Source organism: Nothoprocta perdicaria, unplaced genomic scaffold (genome assembly GCF_003342845.1).
Source record: "Nothoprocta perdicaria isolate Ctin4 unplaced genomic scaffold, notPer1 scaffold_48, whole genome shotgun sequence".
NCBI lineage: Eukaryota > Metazoa > Chordata > Aves > Tinamiformes > Tinamidae > Nothoprocta > Nothoprocta perdicaria.
In genome coordinates this window covers 4054598-4080455 of record NW_020455732.1, presented here as the reverse complement: position 1 = coordinate 4080455, position 25858 = coordinate 4054598, and the positions used below count along the sequence as shown (strand labels likewise).

General features: G+C 47.9%; 1 protein-coding gene across 1 annotated transcript in view; it reads right to left on the bottom strand.

Annotated features, from left to right (window-relative positions):
- Positions 1–4872: 4872 nt before the first annotated feature.
- RHPN1 (rhophilin Rho GTPase binding protein 1) overlaps positions 4873–25858 on the bottom strand; it is a 36754-nt gene continuing 15768 nt past the window's right edge. The window contains exons 4-15 of the mRNA XM_026047136.1: positions 22463–22538; positions 21905–21982; positions 20684–20808; positions 20184–20350; positions 19350–19537; positions 18148–18304; positions 15043–15162; positions 11383–11577; positions 10945–11021; positions 9670–9816; positions 8501–8659; positions 4873–7766 (exon numbers count right to left, since the gene is read on the bottom strand). Of these exons, the coding sequence (XP_025902921.1) occupies positions 7572–7766; positions 8501–8659; positions 9670–9816; positions 10945–11021; positions 11383–11577; positions 15043–15162; positions 18148–18304; positions 19350–19537; positions 20184–20350; positions 20684–20808; positions 21905–21982; positions 22463–22538 (1684 nt within the window). The 3' untranslated portion in view covers positions 4873–7571. The remainder of the gene's footprint in view (positions 7767–8500; positions 8660–9669; positions 9817–10944; positions 11022–11382; positions 11578–15042; positions 15163–18147; positions 18305–19349; positions 19538–20183; positions 20351–20683; positions 20809–21904; positions 21983–22462; positions 22539–25858) is intronic.

Below are 25858 nucleotides of genomic sequence, written 5' to 3'. Positions count from 1 at the left end.
CAATAAGCTTGAGAGCCTCTGTTGCTGTCATCATATGTTTATGGCCCAGGCAATGTTTGCTTTATTAAAGATTCAGGAGCCATTTCCGAACGGCTCAGTTCTGTCCCTTCCATTAAAGACCGGGCCTGGGTGAAGGAGGCCCTTGATGAGTGTGGGAAAAAAGAGGGAGACTGCTCCCAAGACAGGAAAAAAAATGGGATGAGCTTGTTGGGAGAAGCTGGGGATAAAGGCAGTTGGATAGAAAATTGCTCAGTATCGGACTTGGTTGCTTTCGTCCATTTATCTATTGAGAGCCAACAGCTCTTGCAAAGCTTGAGGCATGGTGGAGACTGAACAAGATCAAGGGCTGTAGATCCTGAAGGGTTAGGAGAGGATGGCAGGAGATGACTGCCACCTCTCCCAGTGGAAACCACTCCAGGACCTGGACACTGTGAATGGTCAAGGGTTGGGAAGTACATGGGGAAGCACAGACATGCTGATCCCATCTGGGATGGGATCTGTGCTTATAACCACCCATAATTTGGACTGGAAAGTGGGGCACTGAGATGAATCTACTCTTGGTCTATCTGTGTGTCTGTACTCTGACTTTCAGGCCCTCTTGATGCATAGAATGACCTCTTGCATCAAAGCATGGCCCCCTTGTCCCACAGCATGACCCTCTTGCTCCATAGCATGGACCTCCTGCTCTTTTTGGTCCTAATTGCACCACGTAGGTCCAGTTGGCCACATGGTGCATCTCATAGACATCAAAATCCCTGCCTTGGGAAATGGCCTCCTGCACTGTTGGACTTTGGGACAAAGCATAGGTTTGCCCTTCTCTTGCACTGCCATTGCACATTGACAACTGGAGGTAGCTCCTTGGGTAGCAATGGAGACCCCATATGGACGTGACTTTACATGCTACATTTGGGATAAAAAACTTTGCATTCCTCTGGCCGGACTTACTTCATCCCACAGTGCTGGGCCAGGGTGTTGCCACAGGATGATTTTGCTGATATGCATGGGGATGTGTCCCACACGTGGGGATGTGGGAGATTGTTCCTTGGGGACCACATCCCTGTCCTTCGGGACAGGGTCATCCCACAGCCATCACAGTGGCAATGGGAAACAGTTGGGGCAAATGGACACTGAGGACTTTTGAGGGCATTTTAGGGCCCTTCCCTTCCCTCCTCTCCTGGTTGCATTTTAACAAATGGGCAGTTAAGCAGAGGGCTCACACTTAGGTTTCAGCATCAAAGGCATTTGCTAGAGCAAGAGCTGACTTGGGAGTAACTGCGCATATGGGTTTGCACACAGTTTGGTCCATGGGAACACACTGGGTTCAGAGGCCCAAGAACCAGCTCACCGTGTCCTTTGCCTGGCAGGGAGCAGGTAGCAGGGGTGGGATGGAGATACAAGGGCCCGGGATGGAGCTACAACCGCTCTCCCACCTGGCATCAGGACTGCAGGGAGCAGGACTCAGCACGAATCGACTCTGCCCTCTAGCGCGATGCTGCTGGCTCACAACCCCATCTGGAGCTTGCTGGTGGCTCCTAGACCCGCCTGTTACCTCTCTGTCATCACACATATTCCACCCCAACCCACAGCACAGCTGCTCACACCCTGGGCCTTAGTCCCACCAACAGGTTCAGCCTCTACCTCTCCCGAGCACCTCCCTCTCTGCAAGGTCAGGGTGCTCTGGCACCTCCAAGCAACACTTAGCTCCGTTTCTTCCATCCTTCTCACCACAGACCAAACAGGACTACTGCTTATGCCATAGCTTGGCAGTGCCCTGGCCTCCAAAGCACCCCAGGGACACACGGGTCACCCTTGGGTGTCAGAGTGGGAGCAGGGGAGCTGGAGAGGGTGTCAGCCCCGGTGAGGAAACTCTTGGTGCTGTTGCTGTGGTGTTGGGTGCCATGCACAGGGCGCTGCTGCCCTCCAGTGGGCTCAGGCTGGAAGGAGGGTGGCACTGGGCATCCCGCTTCTTTATGGAGGCAGATGAGCGGGATACACAAGGTAGCCGTCTGCATGGGGATTTGGGAAAGCTGGAGGGAATATGTGGATTTGTGTCCAGTAAAGTGCAGCCCAAAGAGGCAGAGGACAAGATGCAACAGAGCAGCAGGAAACGATGGACGTTTTTACCCATCTTCTTGTGAAGAAAGAGGATTTTCTCTTCTTGTGGATTTTTACCTCTTCCCGTGAAGAAAGAGGAGACATTTCATGTCTGAGCAGGAAGGAAACAGCTGATGGTCCAGGGAAAGGAGGAAGAATCAGTGTTACCCCCAAAACATGCCTGCTCTTTGGCTGCATGGACTGAAGAGCAGAGATGGCCATACCAGCATAGCCAAAGGATAAAACCTTGTGCAGTAGCACAGGAAAATGGACTAAATGGGCTTCACTGATGCAGGAGAAAGTCCCTGAACAGAACTCGCTGACCTGTTTGCGGCCTGGGTCACTTTGCACATCGTGTTGCAGCCAAGCTCCCAAAGCAGATCAGTGATGGATAGAAGAGGCAGCTCTCCTATCTGTCTACCTGTCAAACCTCTCCTGCTACCTCACCTCCTCTCTTATCTCAGCTCTAGTTTAAACTAGAAGAAAAAGGCCCCTTTCCAAGTCCCAAACTTGGAAACCTTTGCATGGATACACTCACTAACAACTTGCTCCGTAGTTCTTCCTTGGAGCATCTCAGCTCTCACTTCCCATGTCCTGAACACCTTCATCCTCTTCCCCTAGTGCTTTACATGAAGGAGGGCAGCCCTGTACTCTGGCCCAGCTGAAGGACTCCACAACACAAGTCCTTCATGCAGGGAGACTATTGCAAAGAGGCCTCTTTGCATCTCTGGTCACAAGCTGTTCCCGGGATCCACCTTAGATGAGGGTCACATCCTCATGTTGGAAATGGGGCACCAAGTTGGAGAAGTGTTGCACGAGGACACGTCAAACTCACTCCAGCCCCGTGAGGCATGTCATAGAAGGTGGCAAAACCAGGGGACTCACCAGGCTCTTGCATCCACTCAGGTCCCTCCAGGATGCTGCAGGAGAAGGGCAGGCTCAGCTGTTAAGCCCACTCAGAGCCTCTCCATATGGGGACAGGCCAGAGAGATTTCAACTCCCCTGCTACCATCAAAGCATTTTGCAATAGCTCTTCCTCTCTCTCTGCCCACACTGCCTTCTCCTGGCTCCTACAGGACACCCTCCACCTCCTTGTCCAGATGGAGAAGATGAACACAGCGATCCAGCTCCCTAGATGGAAATTAGTTTGCTGCTATTTTGAATGATCCGTGCTAGACTAGGATAATGAAAGTAAGAAGATATTCCTGGTATGCCAGGGTGCCCTGAAAATGAGGAATGCCACTGAGTGGTTCGATCTGAGTAAGCAAATGTACCCCAAGAACTTCTTCTGCAGCCCCTTTGGAGAGGCTGGAGTATCTAAGACTCATTTCTGCAGGATATGCTACTCCTAGAAAGCCAGGGGGGCAATGAACAGTTGTATTGACAGAACCAAAGCAGCACACACTCCTATGGACACTCATGACTGCTCAAGACCCATCATGGGATAGCAAGTCTACCCGGACAAAGGAAGGTCAGCAGTGATTTGCCTTGAGTAGGTTCCCTGTGAGGGGTCATGAACCGGCATATGGAGACATCACTGGCCTTTTAGTCTTTCTCCTCATTGTGGGGAAGAGGAAGCACTAGGCTCTTGCTGGTGGAGCATGTGTCAGTCCTTCCTCTGTCACCACGGCGGGAGGCAGCCCTGGCTGTTGAGTCATGCACTTCCCACATCCCCTGAATATAGGTGGGAAAGGGATCTACTGCAGCAGAACAGATTAGTGTGGGTGGCTTTGAATATCTGAGACTATTGCAAGGATAAAAAAAGCTGGCAAGGTTTTGATGCTGGGCACATTAGCAAAGGGGAAAATAAGTCATAACTGCCTATACTGCGAAAAGATGTCAAAAGAAGTCAGATGTCATTCTAATCTTGGCTTGGTAGATATGGGAGGAGAAAATGAGCCCAAGCACCATGATAAAACGTAGCCTCGGTGAAGAAACACTGCAGTTTGTTGGCAAAGATTTGTATCACAACATGATGGATCTACACATAGGATGGATGGTTCGGTTTGGGGCAGGCTGGAAAAAAATGTGAGAGCAGAAACTGCTAAAAGGCTTTGCTTGATGTTGAAGGGACTGCAAATTTGACCAAAGCCTGGCTAGCTTTTGTGGTTGGATTCATAAGAATAACTGATCACCACCCTCTTATACAATAACCTGGTGTTTAAAGCCCTGACCCTAGTTCATTCCCATCCACCCATGTCTATTGAAAGAGCAATTATGTTGTCCCTTTACCTCACACAGGAATCACTGGGGTGTCCATTCACTAAGTGTTTAAGAGCTCAGTTTCCCTCTGATCTTCAGTTTGCCTCTGATCTTCAGCTTCTTCAGAGCAGACCATACAGGGTTCAAACCTTCCCTCCCAACTTTGATAGCTCTGGATCTATGCTAAACTACCTCATTTGCAAGCCCAGCTCATGGTTTATTCCCATACCATGGCTGGTGCACACTGTCCTCACACAGTTAGCAACAGAAATGCATTGCAAAGTGTTTTCAAATCAGTGCTTTTTAATCCATAAATGGTGAAATTCCACATACAAGTTAAAAAAACAAACAAACAAACCACTGGTGTTAGGAGAATAACCATCTCACATAAAGCACAACCCCTCTGACATTGCAGATGTAGGAACTGGGTGATATAGGTGGAAATGCAATGCACAGGAACACATCTAGGATCTCCAGAGTTTCTACCAAGATATGTTAATGGCAAATTTGCCTTACATGTAAACCTACATCATTTCCTACCACTCCTCTAACAAACAGCTGGTAAGATGGCACAGAAAAGCAGATAGTACCAGATGGCCTCATGCTCAAACCCAGACCTGTAATCATCTGACAATGTCCAGCTCTCAGTTATTGCAGGGAAAGCTGCAGAAAATTACAACTATGAAGGGCTCCTCCATGGAGGGAAATCCCTTTCAACAGTCAAGGTAGGGCCAGCTCATGTCCAGAAGCCTGAGGACTGGTCACCAAAACACAGGACACCTCAGACCTTACCATCATGTGTGGAGACAAGAGTGAAGAGCATAAATCTTAGTCTATGCACAGAACTTGTTGAAACCAGGAGAGGCAAGATATGTTGCATGAGCAGAGGTCTGTCATTAACTAATGTGCTTTGGATATAATACCATCTAGAGCTAGAAATCTTCCTTCCATTTTTCCATAAATCAAAACAGGACCAAAAGGTTGGCACATGAGCACTAGAACAAATCAAGGTACAACCCCAAGGGAAGCAAACACAAAAATATCCCACTGCCAGCCTCAAGGGACCTGCATATTCAGTTAACTGCATTAAACTATGGTTACAAATTTGTCACAACTTAAAAAGTACAAAAATACAATTGAATCTCTGAAGGGTATTTTATACCTACCAAGATCATCCAAGCACTCAAGATTAGACAGCTCCTTAGCCTTCAGAAAAATAGTGCACAATGCAGAAACGGAATTGAGAAAATTTTGCCAATATATCTAGTATGTATTCTGAGTCTTCCAGCATTTCCAGTACAATTACCAAGATGCATGCATCCATCAGCCCCGCTCTGATATGAATGCTGACAGCACAATGTTAGGGTATTAGCAACGTGTGCAAGATTCAATACTAGCACAAATTTAGTAGTTTAATAATCTGGAGGAGCTATCTTCCTGGAATTTTAATCTCATACCAAGAAAGAAACAAGGCTCTTAGCTATTAATCTACTCGCATATTTAGGGCAATCCACTTCTACTGATTAAAAAAGCAAGACAACAAATATATAGTAAGTCTTTCCCTTTTCCTCCAGAGAAGCAGGCTATGGAATTGGGTCTATTTGCTGCGCAAACCTATGCACCCATTAAAACAAAAATGTGCACAAGTCCCAGTTCAGCACTGCATGAACAGATGCTCAAGTTGGTATCAGCTGTAGCTCACCTACAGCTGTAGCTTTGCTAAACTTGGTTCAACTACACATTACCTGTGAAACTCAGGAATAAGCAGACCAAGGTCTGCCTCGCTGGTGATTTGAAATGATGGGAGGTCTGACATGCTGCCAGCTCTGCTGGTGGGCATGTGGCCAACCCCATTCAATCTCTAACCCGTTCAGCTGTCACTTGGTTAACTCACACTGCTGCCTGACTGCCTATTTAAGTACTCAGGCCCTCCAGAGCTTTGGGTGCTTGTTGCCCTCAACTCCATGATACCGTGACCACCTTTCATCAGTATCTGAGCTACACCACATTTATTTTGCTCTCAATAAATGGGAACTGAATGTAATCTGAGTGTAGCTCTGATTTCATAGCTTGGCCAGCAAGAAGTCTTGTTAATCCATTGGTTCAAGGCTTGCAGTATTGAAAATGCTAAAGTTTTCTACTACTAGGGTGTTAGATACATCTCCCTTCACTCAGTAGGACAATCATGGAGATTGTCATGTCAATGTAGACCAGAAAGAGCAAATACACACATACACACAGTTGTTCTGCTCCTTAGAAAATTCACCTAGGACAGTGGGAACTGTCCTCCCTTCACATTCAAATGGGGACAAATCTGACATTTTGATCCACCTACTCTGCTCTATGTAACAGAAGGTTTAGTGGGACAGAAGTCCCTTTGCTATAATAGGATACATGCACACTGAATTGAGACTGTGCTGGGACACTGGCTTGTAAGCCAGTTGGCTTAAATTTACTCAGTTTGGGCACTCATGAGCGTTTCTTGACCTGAATGCTTTTCTCCACAACCTCAGTACTCACAGGTTGAGCACTTTTAAAACAACAGGGTCCAATTTCTCCCTCAAATTGCTGCAAAGCATTCACGGAGAAGCCCTGCAACCTGCAGACTCTTCAGGCCAGTCTGTCTAAGCCTTGTGGGCTGCACAGCTGCCCTGGGGGGGTTGAAAACCCTCGTACCACTCAGTGGCTTGCTCACAGTAGATCCAAATACCTCTCTCTCAGTCTTCTTCTGACAGAGATGCTGGGCTGGAATTGCCACATGACTTGGCTTATGGTGAGCAGCATCATTAGTGTTGTCTTCTACACAGCAGATAAAGCCTAAGAGAGACACTAAAGAAGGTTACAGCTTTTGCTTTAATGACTGGGCTTGGCTTGACTGCTCCTTGTGTTAAGCAGAAGACACAAACCAGTCCCTGCTTTATACCAAAGTACAGGTCCCTCTTCCCCTTAAGAGAGAAAAAAAAAGTAAATCTAAATCATAGTTTCCCAATACTGTTTAGCTGAGGACAACTTATGCAGGGGCTGGGAGATGGAGAAGTCCAAAGTTCAGCAGTGACAGGGGCTGTGTGTCACTCACATCTTGGAGGGAATCCAACCAGCGGCATGTCCCCAGATGGGAAAAGCATTAGAAGCCGGGCTTCCTCCAAATGAGAGGAGCATCATGCTGCAACGACACCCTAAACAGACTACCTGCGCTGCTGAGGGTCTGCCATTGCTAGGATTCAACGTCAGGCCGGTCCAGAGTTTGAAGAACATGACCTAGCCAGGTGGCTGTCTCAGTACATGGCCTCGTTGTCTCCCACTGCGGTGAAGGGAACGCTGTAAGTGCTGTTCTTGCTCCGTTTGCTCTTCTTATTCCAGACCAGCAGCGTGCTGGCGCTCTTGCTGTTCATTAGACTTTTCCGGCTGTTCTCCTTGTTGTTCTTTATCAGCCCGCCTCCCGAAGACATCACTGCTGCCTTCTTGTCTGCCTGTCAGGAGTGGGGACAGAGACCAGAGTGAGGTGTGAAGGCAAAGGAGGACCCTGCATCAATGTTCTCTACCACTCAAGTGGTTGATTTCTGTAGTTTTTCTGCTGGTTCCTGAATATTTTCCTATATATAACAGGAACTCCTCACATGGTCAGGGTCTGGGAGACTACGATGCATCTGAAAACAGAGCAGCATCAAGCCAGGGCAAGGATAGGAACTCAATTTTTCAGCTTCCTCTGTCAAGTGCAATTCACAGCCATCACCTCTAGTCTTGTGATGCTTTAATTTTCTGACACACATTAGCACAAACCACATGCACACAGGCTGAGCAGCCTCCAACTCAGGCAGAACTGGTCTCATTTAAAGCCTCTCTGCTGCACTGGCTGCAAGGCAAGGAAACTCATGCAGTAAAAGGAGAAAAAAAAATCCTCATTGCCCTGTCACCTCTGCCCATTATAGACCAGTAGGGAACCTCTGTCTTCCATAAAGCAGCTGCTGGGTCAGCTTGCCTTGGTGACTATTCTGTGGCTAAGAGTGAAGATAGATGGCCCTCCTCCTCTGAAAGCAGTTACTAGTGCTTTGTATTTGCCAGGCCAGCTGTAAACAAACCCGCCATGCAGGAAACAAAGCAGAGCCTTGTTTTAAGCAGACCAAAGCAAATTTCTCCCCACAGTTGCAGTTTCCTACTTAAGGATTTTGCCAAGCTTTGCTTGCAAAATGCTCTCACGACTTACAGTTTTCGGCCCTTCTGAGCCCTGCAGTGTTATCACACCAATCTCCACTCCCTCTTCCCCCGTGCTCTTCAGCAGCTGCACCACTTCGGCGTGCTTGGACCACTTGCAATCCTTGCCGTTCACTGAGATGATGTAGTCCCCTTCCTTCAGCCCAGCTTCCTGCAAGGGAATGGAGAACGTGGACATGTCTGAGCTGCAGTGTGAGGCTGTTCATGTTTTTTTTCATTCCAGCAATTCTAAATTTGTTTTGCAGTGTGTTTGTCAAGGGGGGATGCTCTATCCAACTCTCACATCCAACCCTGACCTGCCTACTGCTAGAAGATAAACACAATATGCCTCCAAAAAATCACTGTCTGCAGGCTTGGACCCTCAGACCTAGAGCAAGCTCTAACATCCAGGTTTTGCAAATCAGGCTTCAACAAGGCTCTTTGCACATTTAAACCAAAACACACACTAGCTTGGGGCTATGGGCTCAGTCCAGCTCAGTGGCAAGACTCCAGGATGCATTTCCATTTCTAATCTAGATGCATGCAGTTCCTCCACACACACTGAGCTCCTGATATAGGTCCTGGAGAAATAGTCAATATCATTAGTAGAGTTTGGAGAAAGAGCATGCCAGCCAGGACATGCAGGGCCAGCTGCAATGGAGGTTTAGAAACTTGTACGCACCTGGACACTCCCATTTTGGTATCTTTATCTGGAATTACAGAATCACAGAATCCTTAAGGTTGGAAGGGACCTCTAGATGTCATCTAGTCCAACCCCAAAAGTCAAAGCTCACTTCAGAGTTTTCAGAAACAATCTCTGAAAACTAAAGTACTAAACTTGCCATTTTATTCCATCCACTCTCATTTCCCAAAATGAGGGACAGGAGAGCTGGGTGCTTGCCAAAAAAAAAAAAAAAGGCTCACAGCAGTTAGAAACTGAGCTAACCTCTGTATTTTTCCTTAGTTATCTTCTTAAAATCACAGCTCAACACTTTTGGAAGCACCCAACCTGAGGCACAGATCCAGCAGGGTTAAGTCTCCAGCTAGACAGATCAGTGTCGCTGCCAAGTTATGCTGCTTAATGTTAAGTGCTAAAACGGCTGGGCAGCCCTCAAGGCAATCCCAATTCCAACATCCCTAGCTAGGGGAAAGCTGTGGGCTGCAAGTGCATGGGATACTCACAGCAGCACAACCTCCGGGGATCACGCCGGCGATGAGGACGGGAGAGTCTCCTCGGAGCGTGAATCCAAAGCCATTCTCACCTCTCATCAGGTGGACTCGTCGTACCGGGTACCACTTGTTTTTGGCTGAGAAAACTGAGAGAGGTCCCTAGGGCAAAGCAGAAACAGTGAAAACACTTTCCAGTGCAAGAGCAACTCTCTGCGGAGCCTGTGCTGCAAAAATATCCACTGATGGTAAGGAAGGAGGACAAAAAATCTTGTCTTTCTCTTTTTTTTTTTTTTTTTGACCTGTTTTGAGCCTGTTCAGGGTTTCAGCCCACCTGTGTGCCAAAAAAAGCAGCAGATTTATGCAGTGCAAGGCTAGAAGAGTTAAGAGCACTTGTTAGACTCTGGCTGTGAGTGAAACAACACAGGCTTATGTGGATTGGAAAGGATTTCTGGAGGTCTCTGGTCCAACCTCTGGTCAGAGCAGAGCCAACATAGATCACGACATCCTCTCACGCAACAAAGGAGAAGGAGGTCTCACCATCAGGGTAAGCTCAGTTTAAACATTACAGTCTTGGACCAAACAATTTCCCCCTTTCCTTACTTTTCCCCTTTAAGGAAATAAAACTCATCATCAAATGAGGGTCAGGGATTCAGGTTTTCACTACAGCCTGGCTCTGGAGGGGATACAACCAGCCAGGATTGGTGGACTGCACCAGGACAGGTCATCTCTTCAAGAGAGAAGGTGTCCACTCTACTTGACATCCAAGAATCTTCACTCCAAAGCCCATGCTGATTTTGGGGGACTGAATTGGTCTTGCTCCACTTAGATCATGCACAGATATGGACTCCCTTGCCCATTCTCCTGCAAAAGCTCTTGCCTGTGAGGAGGTGGCTCATCTCCTGCTGGAAGGAAGCCCTTGAGGGAAGTGCCTGTACCAGGGGGGAAGAATGACTCACGGTCCTGCTGCTTCTTAGAGCAGGATGAAAGGACAAGCTTTTGTGTGTGTGCCTGCTGCCTTCTCGGGGGAAGCTGGATGACAGCCCTGCTCCTCAGCTAACTAACCTGCTGCTGCTTCTATGACTAACAAAATAATAAGAGAAGAAGGCAGCATTTGCTTTCCAGATGGCGTTTTGGAGAAGAAAACGAACCTCGCAGGCTGCGTGGGCTTTCTCGCTTCTTTGGGTGCTCCTAAACGCTGCCTGGAAAGGTTCCCTGCATAACGGGAGCACTTTTATCCCTGACCTTGCCCATGACCACAGTGCCACCCCCCTCCACGTCTGTACATACCAGTCTGTGGAAGAGATCGGTCACCTTCACCTGGGAGAAGTTGGGTGATTTTATCTCCGGTTTCTGATGGGTTTTGGCTAGTGTTAAAAAGAGAAAGCACACACACCACGGGTCATGTCATTTCGGCATTAGCGAGGTTTGCTCCCTCACCGTGAACACGTTCGAGGTAGGGAAAATGTAACCCACAAGAGCTCGGACCTGCTCAGAGAGCTGACAAACAGGAAACCCAGAGCTCCAGCCCATTCGTATCAGCAATGCTCTGTTTCAGTACAGGGAGCCCAGCTCCTCTTGCACATGCACAACTCTTTGCCCACAGATACATATCGCATTAACTCCATAAAACCCTGTAGAGTTTGCCCACTCTGTAGGACCCTTGCAAATTGCATCCCTTATCCAAGACACTCTCCCCCATGCAGAATACACCCCAAAATCACTTACGGTGAATATCTGGGGCATCTCCTGTCTCAAAGAAGTCCTCTTCATGGTCTATTTCTGAGTATTTGCTCAGCGAGCGTTTGTGAGCAAAGGAAAGGACCTCCTGGAGAATATCCATCTTCCGCAGGATCTTGCATAAGCTGTGGATTCTCATGGCTTCTTCGTGCTTCATGATGGCTTTCTTCAGATGAGCCTTTCCTGGAAAAAGCAGAACAGAAATCACAGCCGGGCTGCGCCAGCAGCAGGAGATCCACACCGCTCTCCTGTCGCTCCCTCTTCAACACCAGGCAGTCTTGCTCGCTTGGCTGCCCACGGATTAAAGGAGTTTCAGTTGCTGTGTCACTCGACGTGATTCAGGGACAGCCCAGTCACGTTAGCAGCCTGCCAGGCTTTCAACGTGTGTTAAATGGGAGTAGGTCCCAGCCGTCTGCTTAATACCTCTCTGTAGGGCTGGAAGGGACCTTGAGGGGTGACCTACTTCACTCCCTGGCAGCGGAGACGGGGCTGAGAATACCTGGCAGATGTTCCCTCAAATTGCCAGCGAAGGAGCTGCCATCACCTAAGCGAGGGAGGCGGAGACGGCGCTTTGCTGCCCTTGCAGCAAGCAAAGTTTCTCCTAATGTTTAACCTCAATCTCCTCTGCAAATTAACTTCTCTCCAGCTCCCGAGGTCCCTCGTGAGCACAGAGGACAAGCAGATCCTGTCCTCTCAGTGACTGCCCTTCATCTTCAGGATGGCTTGATACTTCTTCTCCTTCTTTTCTAGGCTGAGCAAACCTCAATCCTTCACTTTTCCCTGCAGGTCCTGCTTTTTGCCCTCTTTGATGCCCATTCTTTTTTCCTCCCAAAGAGCCTTCAATTTGCTTTCACCTTAGCAAAAGCACAGTGGTAAAAAGTGTCAGGAGAGACGCAAACACTACTCCACTGAGCCAGATACATCTGGGTATCAGGAGTGAGCACTGATGACCTGTGAATAAGGGACCTACAAATTCAAACATCTCTGTTTTAAAGAGACTGCAATGAAGACGTCCACAGCTAATGCTGAACTACGTAAAAACAAAGCTTAGTATTCACATATAATAAAAACATATGCATTGCTAGCAGTTCCAGTTTCAAGACACACGGTGGCAACATAATCCAGAGAGATGGCCAGGATTTGCTCCAGAGATAGTGGAGATCAATCAGTTACCTAAATACCGCTCCTTTATTCCCCTTAGAAATACAATTTCCAATCAAGAAAATATTTTGAGGCTGCATATAAAACTTAGGAAAGGGTTCTGAAAAATAATCACTTGTGTTTTCTTGGCAAATGCATAGATCTTATTTTATCAAAGTAACTGTAACTTAGAGGGGGAAGGAAAGCACAAACACGGGCATGCCTTGATTTTATGTGGCTTGGTAATGATTGTCACTGATTGCTGCTATTTCTACTGATGAATAAATGGATAACAAGAGATCACAGGAGATACAGGCTGAGGCAGGTCACCTGAGAGCTCTCAGATCATTAGTTGCTTTCTAAATCACCACCAACCTAGGCCACTGCCTTCCCGTGAGGCTGTAAATTCACATTTCAAATGACAGTGCCTGTTCAACCAGGTGATCAAACAGGATCTGACCAGGAAGTTAGGCAGTTTTTGGCTTCAGTTTAGCAAAGCTGTGGAATACGTCACATGCTTGATATAAACAATGTTATCAGAGAATGTAATAAGAGAAGCGGGGGGAAAAAAAAATCAGGGCGATTGTTTTAGTGTTTCAACTTTCCTCCTGAAAACAGAGCTGAGGCCGGTGCCTGCATGTTCAATTTTTTACAAGGAAATGATGAGCAGAGCCTGTTTTCTCTTAGAAGAACAGGCAGAGCTGGAAGCTTGGCTGATGCCAATCAGGAAACCCAAATGAATCTAATCCAATAAATCCTGATGCCAATCAGGAAACCCAAAAATGAAGGTATTGGGGTAGTTTATCATAATACTTGGGTTTGGGGGCTCATGTAAGGGTTGCTGAGGGAGTCTTCCTGTGCTTGGGTGAGGAAAAAAGGGCTCTTGAACGTCCTCTGCCTCCCACCCGCTAGCCGCAAAAGGAGGCGAGGAGAGGACTCTGCCCGGGCTGGCGACGTGACAAACTCATTCCGGGTAGGGCCTGTTTCATTTCACACTTCTGCAATTAGGGAAAAGAGCACTAAGAGACACTTGTGTGGGAGGCGAGCAAGATGACATGCTAGCAGGAGCGAACTGAGCTTTCCATTGTTCGAGCCTCTTCGGCGAGGGCTGTTAAGATTCAACTTCAGCTGAATAAGCAAGTGTTCCTATCTTTCCCCTTAAGCTGAAAATCAGCATGGGAGGAAGCTCTCCTCTCTCGATCCTTTTGATGTAGCTAAAAAAAGCCACCACCGGCCTTCACTGTATCTTCTTATAGGCAAGTCAATCGCTGAAAGCTGAAGCCAAACTCCTTCCAGGAGCTCCAGCTGCAAACACGTTTCCCCGCAATGTGTTGCAGGACATTATCTGGCTCAGGAAACCTCAGGGTCAGCATCAAACTCAGCAAGACAGATCAGTACAAGCTTTGTGGATTGTTTTATTTATCATGGTCTATTGAACTGTCCTCCTCTAAATGTTCCTGGCTGTAGGGCCCTTGTCTCATCCCTCATCCATGCAAGTGCTTCTTCCCCGTAACAGTGGGGCTGATTTGTAGCATTACAGTGAAATCTCCTTGGAAATACTTGGAAATTTTTCCCAGGGAGCAGGTAACGGAGTTCCTAGAGATGATTTGTAGCTTGCTTTTGTATCTGTCCACTACAAGGGGGATACAGCCTCCCCTTGATATAGATATCTACCTTCAAACCACAGGATCTTTACTGTTGGCAAGGAGGGAGCCAGAAAGAGCTCAGTACAACTCTGCAATTCCAGGAAGAAGCTGCAGCAACAGCATTTACAAAAGCAGTGAACTCCTTTATTAAGACGTACGCAATAAATAAATAAATAAATAAAAGGAATTGTGCGGCGGAAGGGCTATCTGTTCTCTATTCCTATTCGAGCCTAGCTGCAATGTCTTTTGCCTTCACAGTAGTGACTTAAAGAAACCTCAATATTTAAAGACTCTGCTCAGTTCTTGGGCACCGGCGCTGTCTGCAGGCTGAAGGAAAAACGTGATCCTTTTGCTCATCACCATCAGGAGCTCTGCAATTACAAATGCCAATAGCTTTATTCTACTCCTTGCTCCCTGCACAATTTTTACTGCTTGCAGACAGGTTATCCAAGGGGGGAAAAAGCGAAGGCTTGCATGTTTCATGGTTGGTGTCATGCCTGATGTATCCATGCAAAATAAGAGGAGATGGAAATGAGGGAAGTTAGATCCAATATGCTCAATTAGAGAGAATACTCCTGTGACTGACAAAGCATTTAAATATCTTCATAGGGAAAGAAGGAATCATGATACTTTCTGATCACAGCCTTCCCAGGAAGGCATCTTTTCAAAGAACAGATGATAAAAAGTGCCTTTGAGTTACAGAGACCCCCTCAACATCTCTCAGCACACACGTTTGGTGATAAAGCACTTACAGCAGAGTGGCTGGGTTGCAGAAGGGTTTGCTCTGCTCATAGATCAGATTTGATATTGGATTTTGGCCTTTAAGCCCCAAACCCAGATCTGCCACCAAGCACGCACTTACCCAGCTTCCTTCTCTCCTCAGGATCCTGCAGCAGGACGCGGAGAGATGGCCCTTCTGGCATGGTGACATGAAACTGGATAAAAGCTTTCTCATGCTCTGGGAGCTCAGCATCGGAGGGCACTGTGTGAAACAGAGGTGGGAATACGCTTAGAGAAAGTCAGAGCATTTCTTGGCCATAGGCAGGGAATCCCAGGTGATAAGAAAAGGTGGACAGCGAGTCACATCCTCACTGGTAACATGAACATTGTCTGGCTAGCGTCAAAGGTAACTTTCTTTCATCCAAAAGGGGCTTGGCTTTAGCTTTAGTCTGCAAAAAACACCAAGAAATAGTTGATGGAGAGGGAAGATTTATTATTGCAAAGGTCACGCTATGCTTTGAAGCAAAGTGCAGGATTTGTCTTCTCCACATCACTTCAATATCCGTCTCTTTTTGTTCCTTTGCTCTGTTTTAGAAGCAAGATTGAAAATAAAAGGTCCTGAATATTCCCATTGAAGGTTAGTGACATGGAGCTAAGCCAGATGATAACTAGAGCAAAAGAGCTGTACGAAAATGACAGGCTACAGTGTAAACAGGGAGCTGAACACCCAAATCTGTTCCCTCCTCTCTGCTACACTTGGGACCCCAGTGCAATACCAAGACATTCTCCTATTCCTGTTTTCTTCCTCAAGGTCTCCTCCAGCCTAGGGACAGGATGGGACAGCAAGAAGTCAAGAGGCCTCTTGGACTCCATACTATAATACCAGGAATTGCTGATCCGAACTGAGGGAGGTGCCAAAACCCATCCAATCCCCCTGACATTGGCACCTTTTGGGCTATTGAACCAGCAGCTCCATCAGGCTGACTCTGGATGCCAACTCTCTCTGTGCAAGCACCCACAGGGGATTAAAATACAGCATAAAGAGCTTATTGACAGTCAGTTACAGGAGCAAGGGATTTGTTATACTGAGCAACGAGGCCAGAGCATGCTTGGAGAAGCAGCAAAGTTTGCCACATGTTATCTGACCAGGCAGTTTTTCAAAAAAATAAAAGAGAAATGTGCAGACTTACATCTCCCCCAGCAGCTAATGTTGTTGGGGCAGGTAAAGAGCTGCATAGTCTCTGGGGAGAAGTTTGCCCTGTCCCTGCTAACCTCACCTCATTCTTGTCCTCTGCTGCTTCTGTCACTTCTGTCTTCAAGCCCTGCTCCCGCCTCTGACCCAGCATCTTTTCTCGCTCAGCCCTAAAAGCCTCTGCTGGTTCTGCAGCGCCCACGCAGCCCAGACCTGGCGAGAAGATTTTGGGCAGGCTGCAGAGAATGGGGGTTGGATGCAGCCCCCGAATGAGCTGTGGCCGGCTGTGTCCCTGGGCAGGGCTGCCAACCCCACGCTTCCTTTTTTGGGCAGGCTGTAGTCACAGTCGTGACGTTGCTCTCCTCCAGGGATCAGCAACTCAGTGCAACACGCACCAAAATAGTCCCCTTCGTGTTTCTGGGGCGCTGGGCTTTTGCTGCAGCCTTCTGTCCTGGAAAGCTGCAGATCACTGAATCACAGAATGGTTAACGTAGGAAGGGACCTCTAGAGAACATCTAGTCCAACCTCCTGCTCCAGCAGGGACATCTAAAGCACAGGGTGGCATCCAGGTGGGTTTTGAAGACCTCCAAAGAAGGAGACCCCACAACCTCCCTGGCTCCCCAGAGATCCTGCAAAGACCTCAGTGAGGGACTGGATGATGAGGTAGGGAAAGAAAGCAGTCAGAAGGAAGGATGTACATGAGGCAGATACAATGTACAATGGCTAACAAGCCAGGATCCCCTTTGTGCAGGCAAACAAGTAGCAGGGCTAGTGTCTGGGATGACATAGTAGTCAACAAGGCTCTTCACTGCTTTGCAAAAGTGACTGGATTGGGTGGTGAGAGCAAGGACAGGGGTCTGCAGGGCTGCACTGCTGCCTCAGATGACCCCAAGAAACAGCTCAGCTCTGCTGCCTGTCCCCTCCCCATGGAGAGCCAACACCGCAGGTCACAGCACGCGTTGGCTGCTGTCCCCCAAATCCTCAGCCTGACCCAAACTCACCTCCTCAAACACCACTGACAGAGTAGATGGAGATTATGGATCGCATCCCAAATCTCACCTGAACTCTGCAGACTCATGCCACCCTGTGCTGGTGCATCCACATAGCCAGCCACAAGGCTGGCAACCAAATGTGGGTAGTCCAGACCAGTTTGTCCAGGGAAAGCCTGTTTCTTGCAACCGCTGGCTGGCCTGCCAGGAGGACCAGTGTGGCAGGACTGGTCAGCAGGCAGCCTTTCCCTGTGTTTATCCACCCAGCCCAAAGCAGGGAGCATGAGACACTCCTACAAGCATCTTTTTGCTGACCTCTTCTGAAAGACATTGCAAGGACTGTGTAAATCAGAGAAAGAATCAGGGCAACAAAGAGGATTAATGGAATGGAACATCTCCCGTACAAGGAGAAACTGAGTTGGGCCTGTTTCCTTTGGAGAAGAGAAGGCTGAGAGGGGATCTGATTAATATGTATAAGTATATGAAGGGGGAATGTAGGGAGGAAGGGGACAAGCTCTTTTCAGTGGAGGCCAGGGATAGGACAAGGGGTAATGGGTGCAAGTTGAAACACAGGCAGTTCCATCTCCAGGTGAGGAAGAACTTCACTGTGAGGGTGACAGAGCCCTGGAACAGGCTGCCCAGGGAGGTTGTGGGGAAGACCTCCTTCTCTGGAGGTCTTCAAAATCTGCCTGGATGCCACCCTGTACCACATGCTCTACGTGTCCCCGCTGGAACAAGGGGGTTGGACTGGATGATCTCTAAAGGTCCCTTCCAACGTTAACCATTCTCTGAATCTGTGAGGCAATGAGGGAGAATCTAGCCTGTGTGTACTTATTTTTAAGTCTCTTTCAGAACTGTTAAGTAGGACCAACAGTTTAGAACCTCCCAAAGGCTCTAGAGGCTCCCCGTTACTCTGTGAATAGCCTTTTAGCTCTTTCTCACAATCTTCCAAGTGCTAGGCTTCTCTTAGAATGACTTGCAACAGCATCCACACCAAACCAGACTTTAGACTTGGCTAAACAGGAAGCCAAGTCCAAACCACAAAACTGAGATGCTTCATACTCACCAGGGCAATCACAGAGGGCAATGGCAGCAAAGTAGTGGGAGAGGGCCTTGAAATGCTCTGACTTGACATGGACCATGGTGGTCCAAGAGAAAGGAACATAATCCTTCACGTGGGCCTGGGTCATTGTCTGATGCACCAGTGAGTAGACGTCTTCAACCTGCAGGCATCAAAACTCAAGTTGTCACATGGGATATTTATCACATCCATCTGGAGGCCTCCATCTGTGACAGTCCTGCTAGGCCTGCCCTAAGAGTGTGTGGGAGCCAGGGGTTCCAGTTCTAGCTGTCCTGGGAAGCTCTGGTGTTCCTACTGTGTGGACAGCAGGGAGGCAGCTGCATGAGATGAGTGCTTCCCATCTTGCATGGTTTGTCCTGCTGGGAACCATAACCTACACAGGACTCTGGTATCTGAGTTTGAATATGCTCAAACCCAGCACATGAAACTCTTGTAAAAGCATTTTATACTTGCAGGATATTTGAACAATAAAGATATTTCTCTTCAGCTGATTTGAGGCACAGGTTCTCTCAGTCCCTTGCCCAAAGTGACACAGAAAAGTCCCTTGGAAATCCTTCTCTGAGAAAAATAAACTGTTTGCCCTGCTCTAGCACACCCAGACACGGTGATGCTCTGATTGCCAAATCTGATATCACACTGAGCAGCTGCTGCAGCCCAGAGATCTCAAAAGCCATCTCAGGGCAACGTCAGAGGTGGGGCCTGGCAGCCAGAGCATCTTCCGAAGCTCAGCTTTATTCTTGGCCTGGGCCTGGCACTGTTACAACTACCTAGAGAAGGCAACATTCCCAGCAGGGCAAGGTAGAACGATTAAGGGCTTATCTCTGATAAGGACATTGGGCTAATTCTATTCATAACTCAAGGTTAGGAAACGCAGTTATGTCAACAGTGTGCATGACTTAGCCCCTAAACCACCGAGGGGATTGTTTCTTTTCTTTACAGCTGGATTAACAACCAGCAATATTTACAAACAGTTCAGCAAGCGCGCAGAGGCAAGCAATGCCCAGGAGGCTGCTGTTTCCACATGTTCCTACTGCTCTCCAGCTGCTTCATGGTGATCTTGAGGCTGTAACACAGCTCACAGGGCCTCTCTTGCTCGCTCCCACCAGTGACAACCCCATAAAATCCTCTGCTTTCTCCCCATGGCACCCTTGTCTGGCTTTGCTGCAGAACCCCTAGGCAGCACTTACCCTGGCTGCTTCTTGGGCAAGCTGCAGTTGTGTGAGGAAGTCGCTCTGGGCCCGGAGCAAGGTCACCTTCTCAAAGACACACTCCTGCACCTGCGCGATCATCAGCCGCACCAGCATGTTCAGGGAAGAGGCACTCATGTCCAGGCTGGGGGCATTGGAGAAGTTTTCCTTCAAGTAGTTAAACGCACCTGCAGAAGGGAAAAGCTCCAGGTAGCTGTTTTGCTTGCAATTCTACAGCTGAGCTGCAAACGGGAAGGATCTGCTTTCCTAGGAAAACAATTTTCAGCTCAGTCTCCAATAGCACCACAGGAGGAATATCCCTAGAGTTAGCTCCAGGATACTTGTGCAGACGTACCACCGCCCACAACAGGCAGCAAGATGGGTCCTCATGCCTGTGGATTGCTCTTAAAAGCTCGGGATGACCACAATTCCATGCCAGTCAGGTTTTTCTAGCATTTACCAAGAGTTTTTGTTGGAGTTCAAGCTATCACCTCCTACCAATTGCTCACAAGAAGGAAATAACATTTATTTCCTCTCTGCACCAGTCAAATTCTGCAGGTTGATCAGCATTTCCCTAGGGGATAATTGGAAGGCTGATTATTCCCTTTCCTGCTCTCTACTTTTTTTTACCAGCCCTCTGGTTTTGTTTGTTTGTTTTTTTTTCCTATTTCCTCTCCCTTTCAGGCTCTTGTAGGCTGGCCCAGTGCAGACATCATAGATCTGTGCAGTGAGAAAGAGGCCTTTGGGTGGCTTTCAGACCCAGCACAGCTCCTCTTTGTACCTGCAGCATCACCACAGATTGGATCACATTAAAAGGAAGGGGAACCAACCTACCGGCTGCCTTCTGAAACGCGTCGATAGCCCTGTTGACTCCTGGCAGGGAGGCACGGTCCTGCCGTGCCCCAATCTGGGTGTGCAGGGCTCCGATGTTGAAGAGCACGCTCCCTTTCTCAAAGGCCAGTGCCCGCTGGTGGGAAGGGACGCCCGTCAGAGAGTCATACCTGGAGATGGGAAGAGGCAGCCGCAATTCCCCCAGCAATTCATTCCCAGGCCCCGCAGGGCACGTGTTTCCACGTGCCTCCTTCAACGGATCTGCCTGAGGCTGTAAGTCAATATTACGCCAAGAGCATGAAGGAAAGTCAGGTCGCTGTGTCAGCTATCCCCTGCATTGCTCTTGAGGTGAAAAAAAGGACAGGTTGGATCTTCCAGATGTTACAAGGAAAGAAGACCCCTGCAGACAGCCATGAGGTCTCCCACTTCAACACACCCACATCAGCCCCATTCAGGAATGTTTGGGGAAGCGTAAAGGTCAGAAAGGAAAAAGCTTCACATACCAGTGAAAGAAGACACCCAGGTTTTTACTGGGAGGGAAGAAGCGGTTATCAAGGAAGTAGAGCTGGTTGTAATATTCCATGAGGAGTTCGAGCCCAGCCTCATTCCGGCTCGGTGTCCGCATTGCCTGTGGAGAAACAGGAGAGGGAGGATGGACACACGGGTGGGAAGAGAGAGGAGAGAACAGGAGGAACACAAGATTTAGATGCTGTTCAGCAGTACTTAGCTCTATGGGCTACAGCATTGGCTTATATGGGAGAAACTTCACCCAAAAGGCTTTGTGCAGAGTTCCTCTCTTTCCAGGCAAAGGATTTCAGTGGACAGGAAGACATCACTGGGCCAATACCTTCAAGATTCCCACAGAACATGCAGTCAAGGGAACAGAATTTTCCTAATATGACTTCCCAGCTTCTCAGTGCTGCACTCAGTGTTTGTGCAGCAGAGGAAGGCAGCTGCTTGTGTGAGAGCTACTATGGGTTTATCTATGGAAAGGACTGGAGAGGTACAAAGTCCAGGTCGGGGACACAGACTGAATCCAGCAAGCTAAAACCAGCTACTGTTCCAATTCTGACTTTGTTCTGATGACAAAGCTCAACTAAATCAAGCTGGGATATTTAATTACTTTTTTTTTTTTTTAAGAGAAAAATGCATGCAAAGTCTGCTGAAATAAACTTTAAGGGAGAAATCCACCCGATAATAGAATAATAGAAAAAATGAGGGAGGAATTGATTTGATGGCTTTTGTTAGCGCCTAGTTTCAGTCATGAGTCCTCTCCCAGGCTCTGACCTTCCAGGACTCCCCTCCCACAGCCTGAAGAGCAGAACTGGAACATTTATAAGGTTGGGAAAGGATTTTCTTCCTGCTCATGAGGTCAAAGCTTTATGGCAAGGCAAAACTGAAAATACTTACAAGAAGCTATTAGGTAGGGGAGGACAAAGTTCACCTTTACCATATTACATTTCCTTTTCTCTACTACTATATAATGTGTTAGCTGGAGAAGGAAAAGAATTTAGTGGTCTATAATGTTTTGTAACCTATGAGCTGAAGGCAAAGCATTCTAGGAACCTACTACTTAACGTACTTGGGTACCTAGAGGTACCTAGAGCCTCAAGGACAAGTGTGCAGTTTGGAAGGTGCATGAAGGTACCCAGGGGAAAAAGTTGCACCTTCAGTGAGACTTCCCACAAGCCAGAATAAGATTTTGCAATTTGAGGGACACAAACCTGCCGCAACTCCATAAACTCTTTGATTTCCTTTTCAAACAAGACACCGTCCTCTCCATAGTGCTCGCTGATGAGATCCTGGATGGGGGAACAGAAGAAAATCCACAGTCACCCTTGAAAACAGACAATCAAGATTCGAAAGGTGACTTCTGAGAACTCTGTAGAAGCAATGCACCAGCTTTCTCAATGAAGTCTTTGGAAATCTGCACCAAGAAAAGCCAGGAACGTGATCTCCTCCTCTGCCAAACTTATGCAGGACACTCCCAACTCACACACAGGGCTGCTACAGCCCTGCCAGGTCCAGCAGCCTCAGGAAATTCTGATCACTTCCCCACTGCTCCACTCCTCAACCTTGCATCTTTCCCCATCTTCCACCTCCTCATCCTGGATTTATTTTTGCCACGTCCTAAAAGCCACCATTCCAAAGAAGAAAATGGCCTGCAGCTGCTGTACAGTCCCCTGTACAGCTCTTAATGGTGCCCATGTGCAGAAATATCCCCCAGTTTGGTTCCCTAGTCAGTCTAAATTGCATCAGGTGGGCAAATCCTCAAGGCTTACCTTCAGTGGTATCAACAAGTCCAGCTCCTTGGTCTCCTTGAGGCCCAAAGGAATCATGGGGACGCTGATGGACTCACTGGAAGAACAAGCAACCTATTCAGTGACTGTTTCCTAAGTGCTGTAAAATTCTTGTGTTTCAGGGACAAAAGTGAATTGGCTCCAGGCTCAGGAATAAATTTCAGCCCCAGGCAGGACCAGCAAGCTGGACAGCGTTGACATGATGGGAAGCTGCCACCCATGTTAGAGAACAGAGGGGTCCCCAAAATCAATGCTGGGTTGCACCTCCTTTTTCTTTTCTGCCCATGCTGGGAGCATCACAGACACTATAAGGAAAAACACTCTCTGCCCTGAGTTTAATTTGTTCCTATTGAAGGGCAAAACTAAAGAGGACCAGACTCCATTTAGGAAAAGGAAGTCAGACATGATCCATGTTGACGGATGTGATGCTAGGAACGATGGTGCACGTTGGAAAGGTGCATGAGGACGACAGCCTGAAGTCATCAGTCTGTTATTACTTCAGCTACTGTTTTTTATCTCCAAAACAAATATAATAGCAATCCAAATAGGCTGCAGTGACAAAGCTGTTTTAATTAACAACTCTTGGGAAATGGGCATGACGGAATTCATGAACTCCCATAGGCTAATACAGGCTTCATCAGTGATAAGGACTTGTTCCAAGGTGCAGAGCTATGGCTAATACTGAATTTTCCTCCATCTACTAAAACCAGTCGTCTAATAATAGCCCTTACACAGAGGTGGTTCAATACTTGTAAAACACCAAAGATTACGAGGACTTTGGCAATACCCAGCTGAGGAGTGGTTTGTGTTTCAACATCAGGGAAAGAAAACAAAAGAGGTCATCTGTGGAGCAAAGAAGCATCCCAGCCAGGTAGCATCATCCTTTTGGGGTTTAAGCTGCTATTTTCATTTTCTAAGAAGTGAAGTGACCTGTGCTAGGAGCAGGGCCTTGGGCATACAGAAAATTACAGCTTTTTTACCCTGCAGCAGGAGCAAAGAACTTATTTCAAACTGTACATAGAGACTTGCAGGATCCCGACTCTTGGCCCAGAAACACAAAGATCTATAGCCCGATTCTTGGATACTGAGATGAGAACCTGTAAGTGCTACCTGCAGCTCAGGCTGGCCTCTGGCAGAGAAATGTTTTTCCCAACATTTGGGAATGTTGGGAAAAACCCCAACCCGTTGTTGGGACCTCTCCAGCAGGAGAGGTCCCAACAGCGGGACCTGCTGGAGAGCAGCCCCGCAGAGTGGGACCTCGGTGTCATGGTGGATGACAAGATGACCACGAGGCAGCAGTGTGCCCTGGTGGCCAAGAAGGCCAACGAGATCCTGGGGTGCATTAAGAAGAGTGTCTCTAGCAGGTCGAGGGAGGTGATCGTCCCCCTCTACACAGCCCTGGTGAGGCCACATCTGGAGTACTGCGTCCAGTTCTGGGCTCCCCGGTATAAGAGGGATGTGGAGCTGCTGGAGAGTCCATCACAGGGCTAGGAGGATAATCAGGGGCCTGGAACATCTGCCCTATGAGGAAAGGCTCAAAGAGCTGGGCCTGTTCAGCCTGGAGAAGAGGAGGCTGAGGGGGGACCTGATCAGTGTGTATAAATACCTCAAGGGAGGCAGTGAGGAGGAGGGGGCGGCCTCTTTTCAGTGGTGACCAGCGATAGGACTAGAGGAAACGGCCACAAGCTGAGGCACCAAAAGTTCCCCAGGAACTTAAGGAAACACTTCTTGACAGTGAGGATGATAGAGCCCTGGAACAGGCTGCCCAGGGAGGTTGTGGAGTCTCCTTCTTCAGAGATCTTTAAAACCCGCTTGGACACAGCCCTGTGCCACGTGCTCTAGGTGACCCTGAGTGAGCAGAGGGGTTGGACTAGATGACCTCTGGAGGTCCCTTCCAACATTAAGCATTCTATGAACAGCTGTTTATTCCTTAGGGATGTTCCTAAGCCTCCACGCTGAGTGGTGTTACAATGTCCTCAAGTGAGAAGAGACAACCTAAACCATTCTCGTTGGCTTAGACACCACTGATGAGTCATTAGCACATCATGGTCCACGGAGGCGAGGAGACAAAATAAAAAGCTGCAAAAATCGAGCGGTGGGAAAATCCTCAGGCCCTGCTCTTCCTCATTTGGTCACTGAATAAACAGCTTCCTGACAGCTATAATTAGTATGAAAAAACAGTTACCACTCGTTCTCTAACGAGATTTCAGCTCAATTTGGATACAACAGAGCAAACAAAAGGGGGTTTGTTTGGCCTGCACAGGGTTTTGGGGTTATTGCTGTTGCTTTCTTTTCAAACCACAGCAAATACAAGGTTGGTTACACTGGCCAAGCATCCCCACTTGGAAACAGCTTGAGTAAGAAGCCTGTGTCATGGGAGGACTCACTCCTACAATTTAATTTTTCCAGCCTATTGCTACAAGGAAGAAGATGCCCAGGATGGTGCTCAGACTGCAGCAGACTCCATGGGCACACTGAATGCTCAAGGGAGACTAAGACACAGGTTCCCTCAGCTTTTTCTCCGTATTTTCTATGTGCATGGGCCTGCCATACAGCTGTCTTAGGAAGGGAAGGAGCGTTTGCAGCTCCCACGTTGCCGCAGCGTCCCTGGTCTTTTCTGCCTCGGGGATCTCTTCTTTTCTCACCCAGATAAATAGCAGTGCAGAGCCATCCCGGCACGTTGGTTTGCTGCTGGCGAGCGTGCTAGGATTACGGCTCCAGTGAGTCAAACGGCTGAGGTGGCTGGGTAAGCGATTCAGAGAAACAACACGCTGCAATTAATGAAAGGTCTAACCTCGGAAAGGGGGAGGAACGTAATACCCTCTCTGGGAAAATAAAAATGACTGAGTAATCCATTGCAGGAGCAGCCCAAGCAGGAGGTCGGGTACCTAAGCAGCCAGGCTCTTAATTGCTTCTGTTAAATACCCAGTTTCACTTGCTGGAAAAAAAAAAAGAAAAAAAACTTTTTTTTTTTTTTTAATTATTATTATTATTATTGTGGGGATTCTTACTTGCAGAGTGCTCCTGTGCTCAAGATGATTACTTCTGACCTATTGCTCCTGGTTTTGGAATATCAGAATGCAGAGAATACATCATCCATCCTAAAACACATCCTAAATAGCCACTAGGAAAAATAGTCAGGGTCGCTTTTTCTGTGGTTTTAGAGATAAAGCAATGGAGGTTTCCAGCAGGAAAGAGCAAATCGTTGCAGCACGTGGCCTGTGTCTCATCCCTCTCCTATTCTCCAGCCACCAACTCTTGCTCCCTGCTAGAGGGTCAAACCTGGATCAGATCGGGGAGCAGAGCAAGAGGCTCAAGGGAAGTAGCAAGGGGCAGAAGCAAGACTGACATAGGTGCTGATGTGACACTACGGTGCCT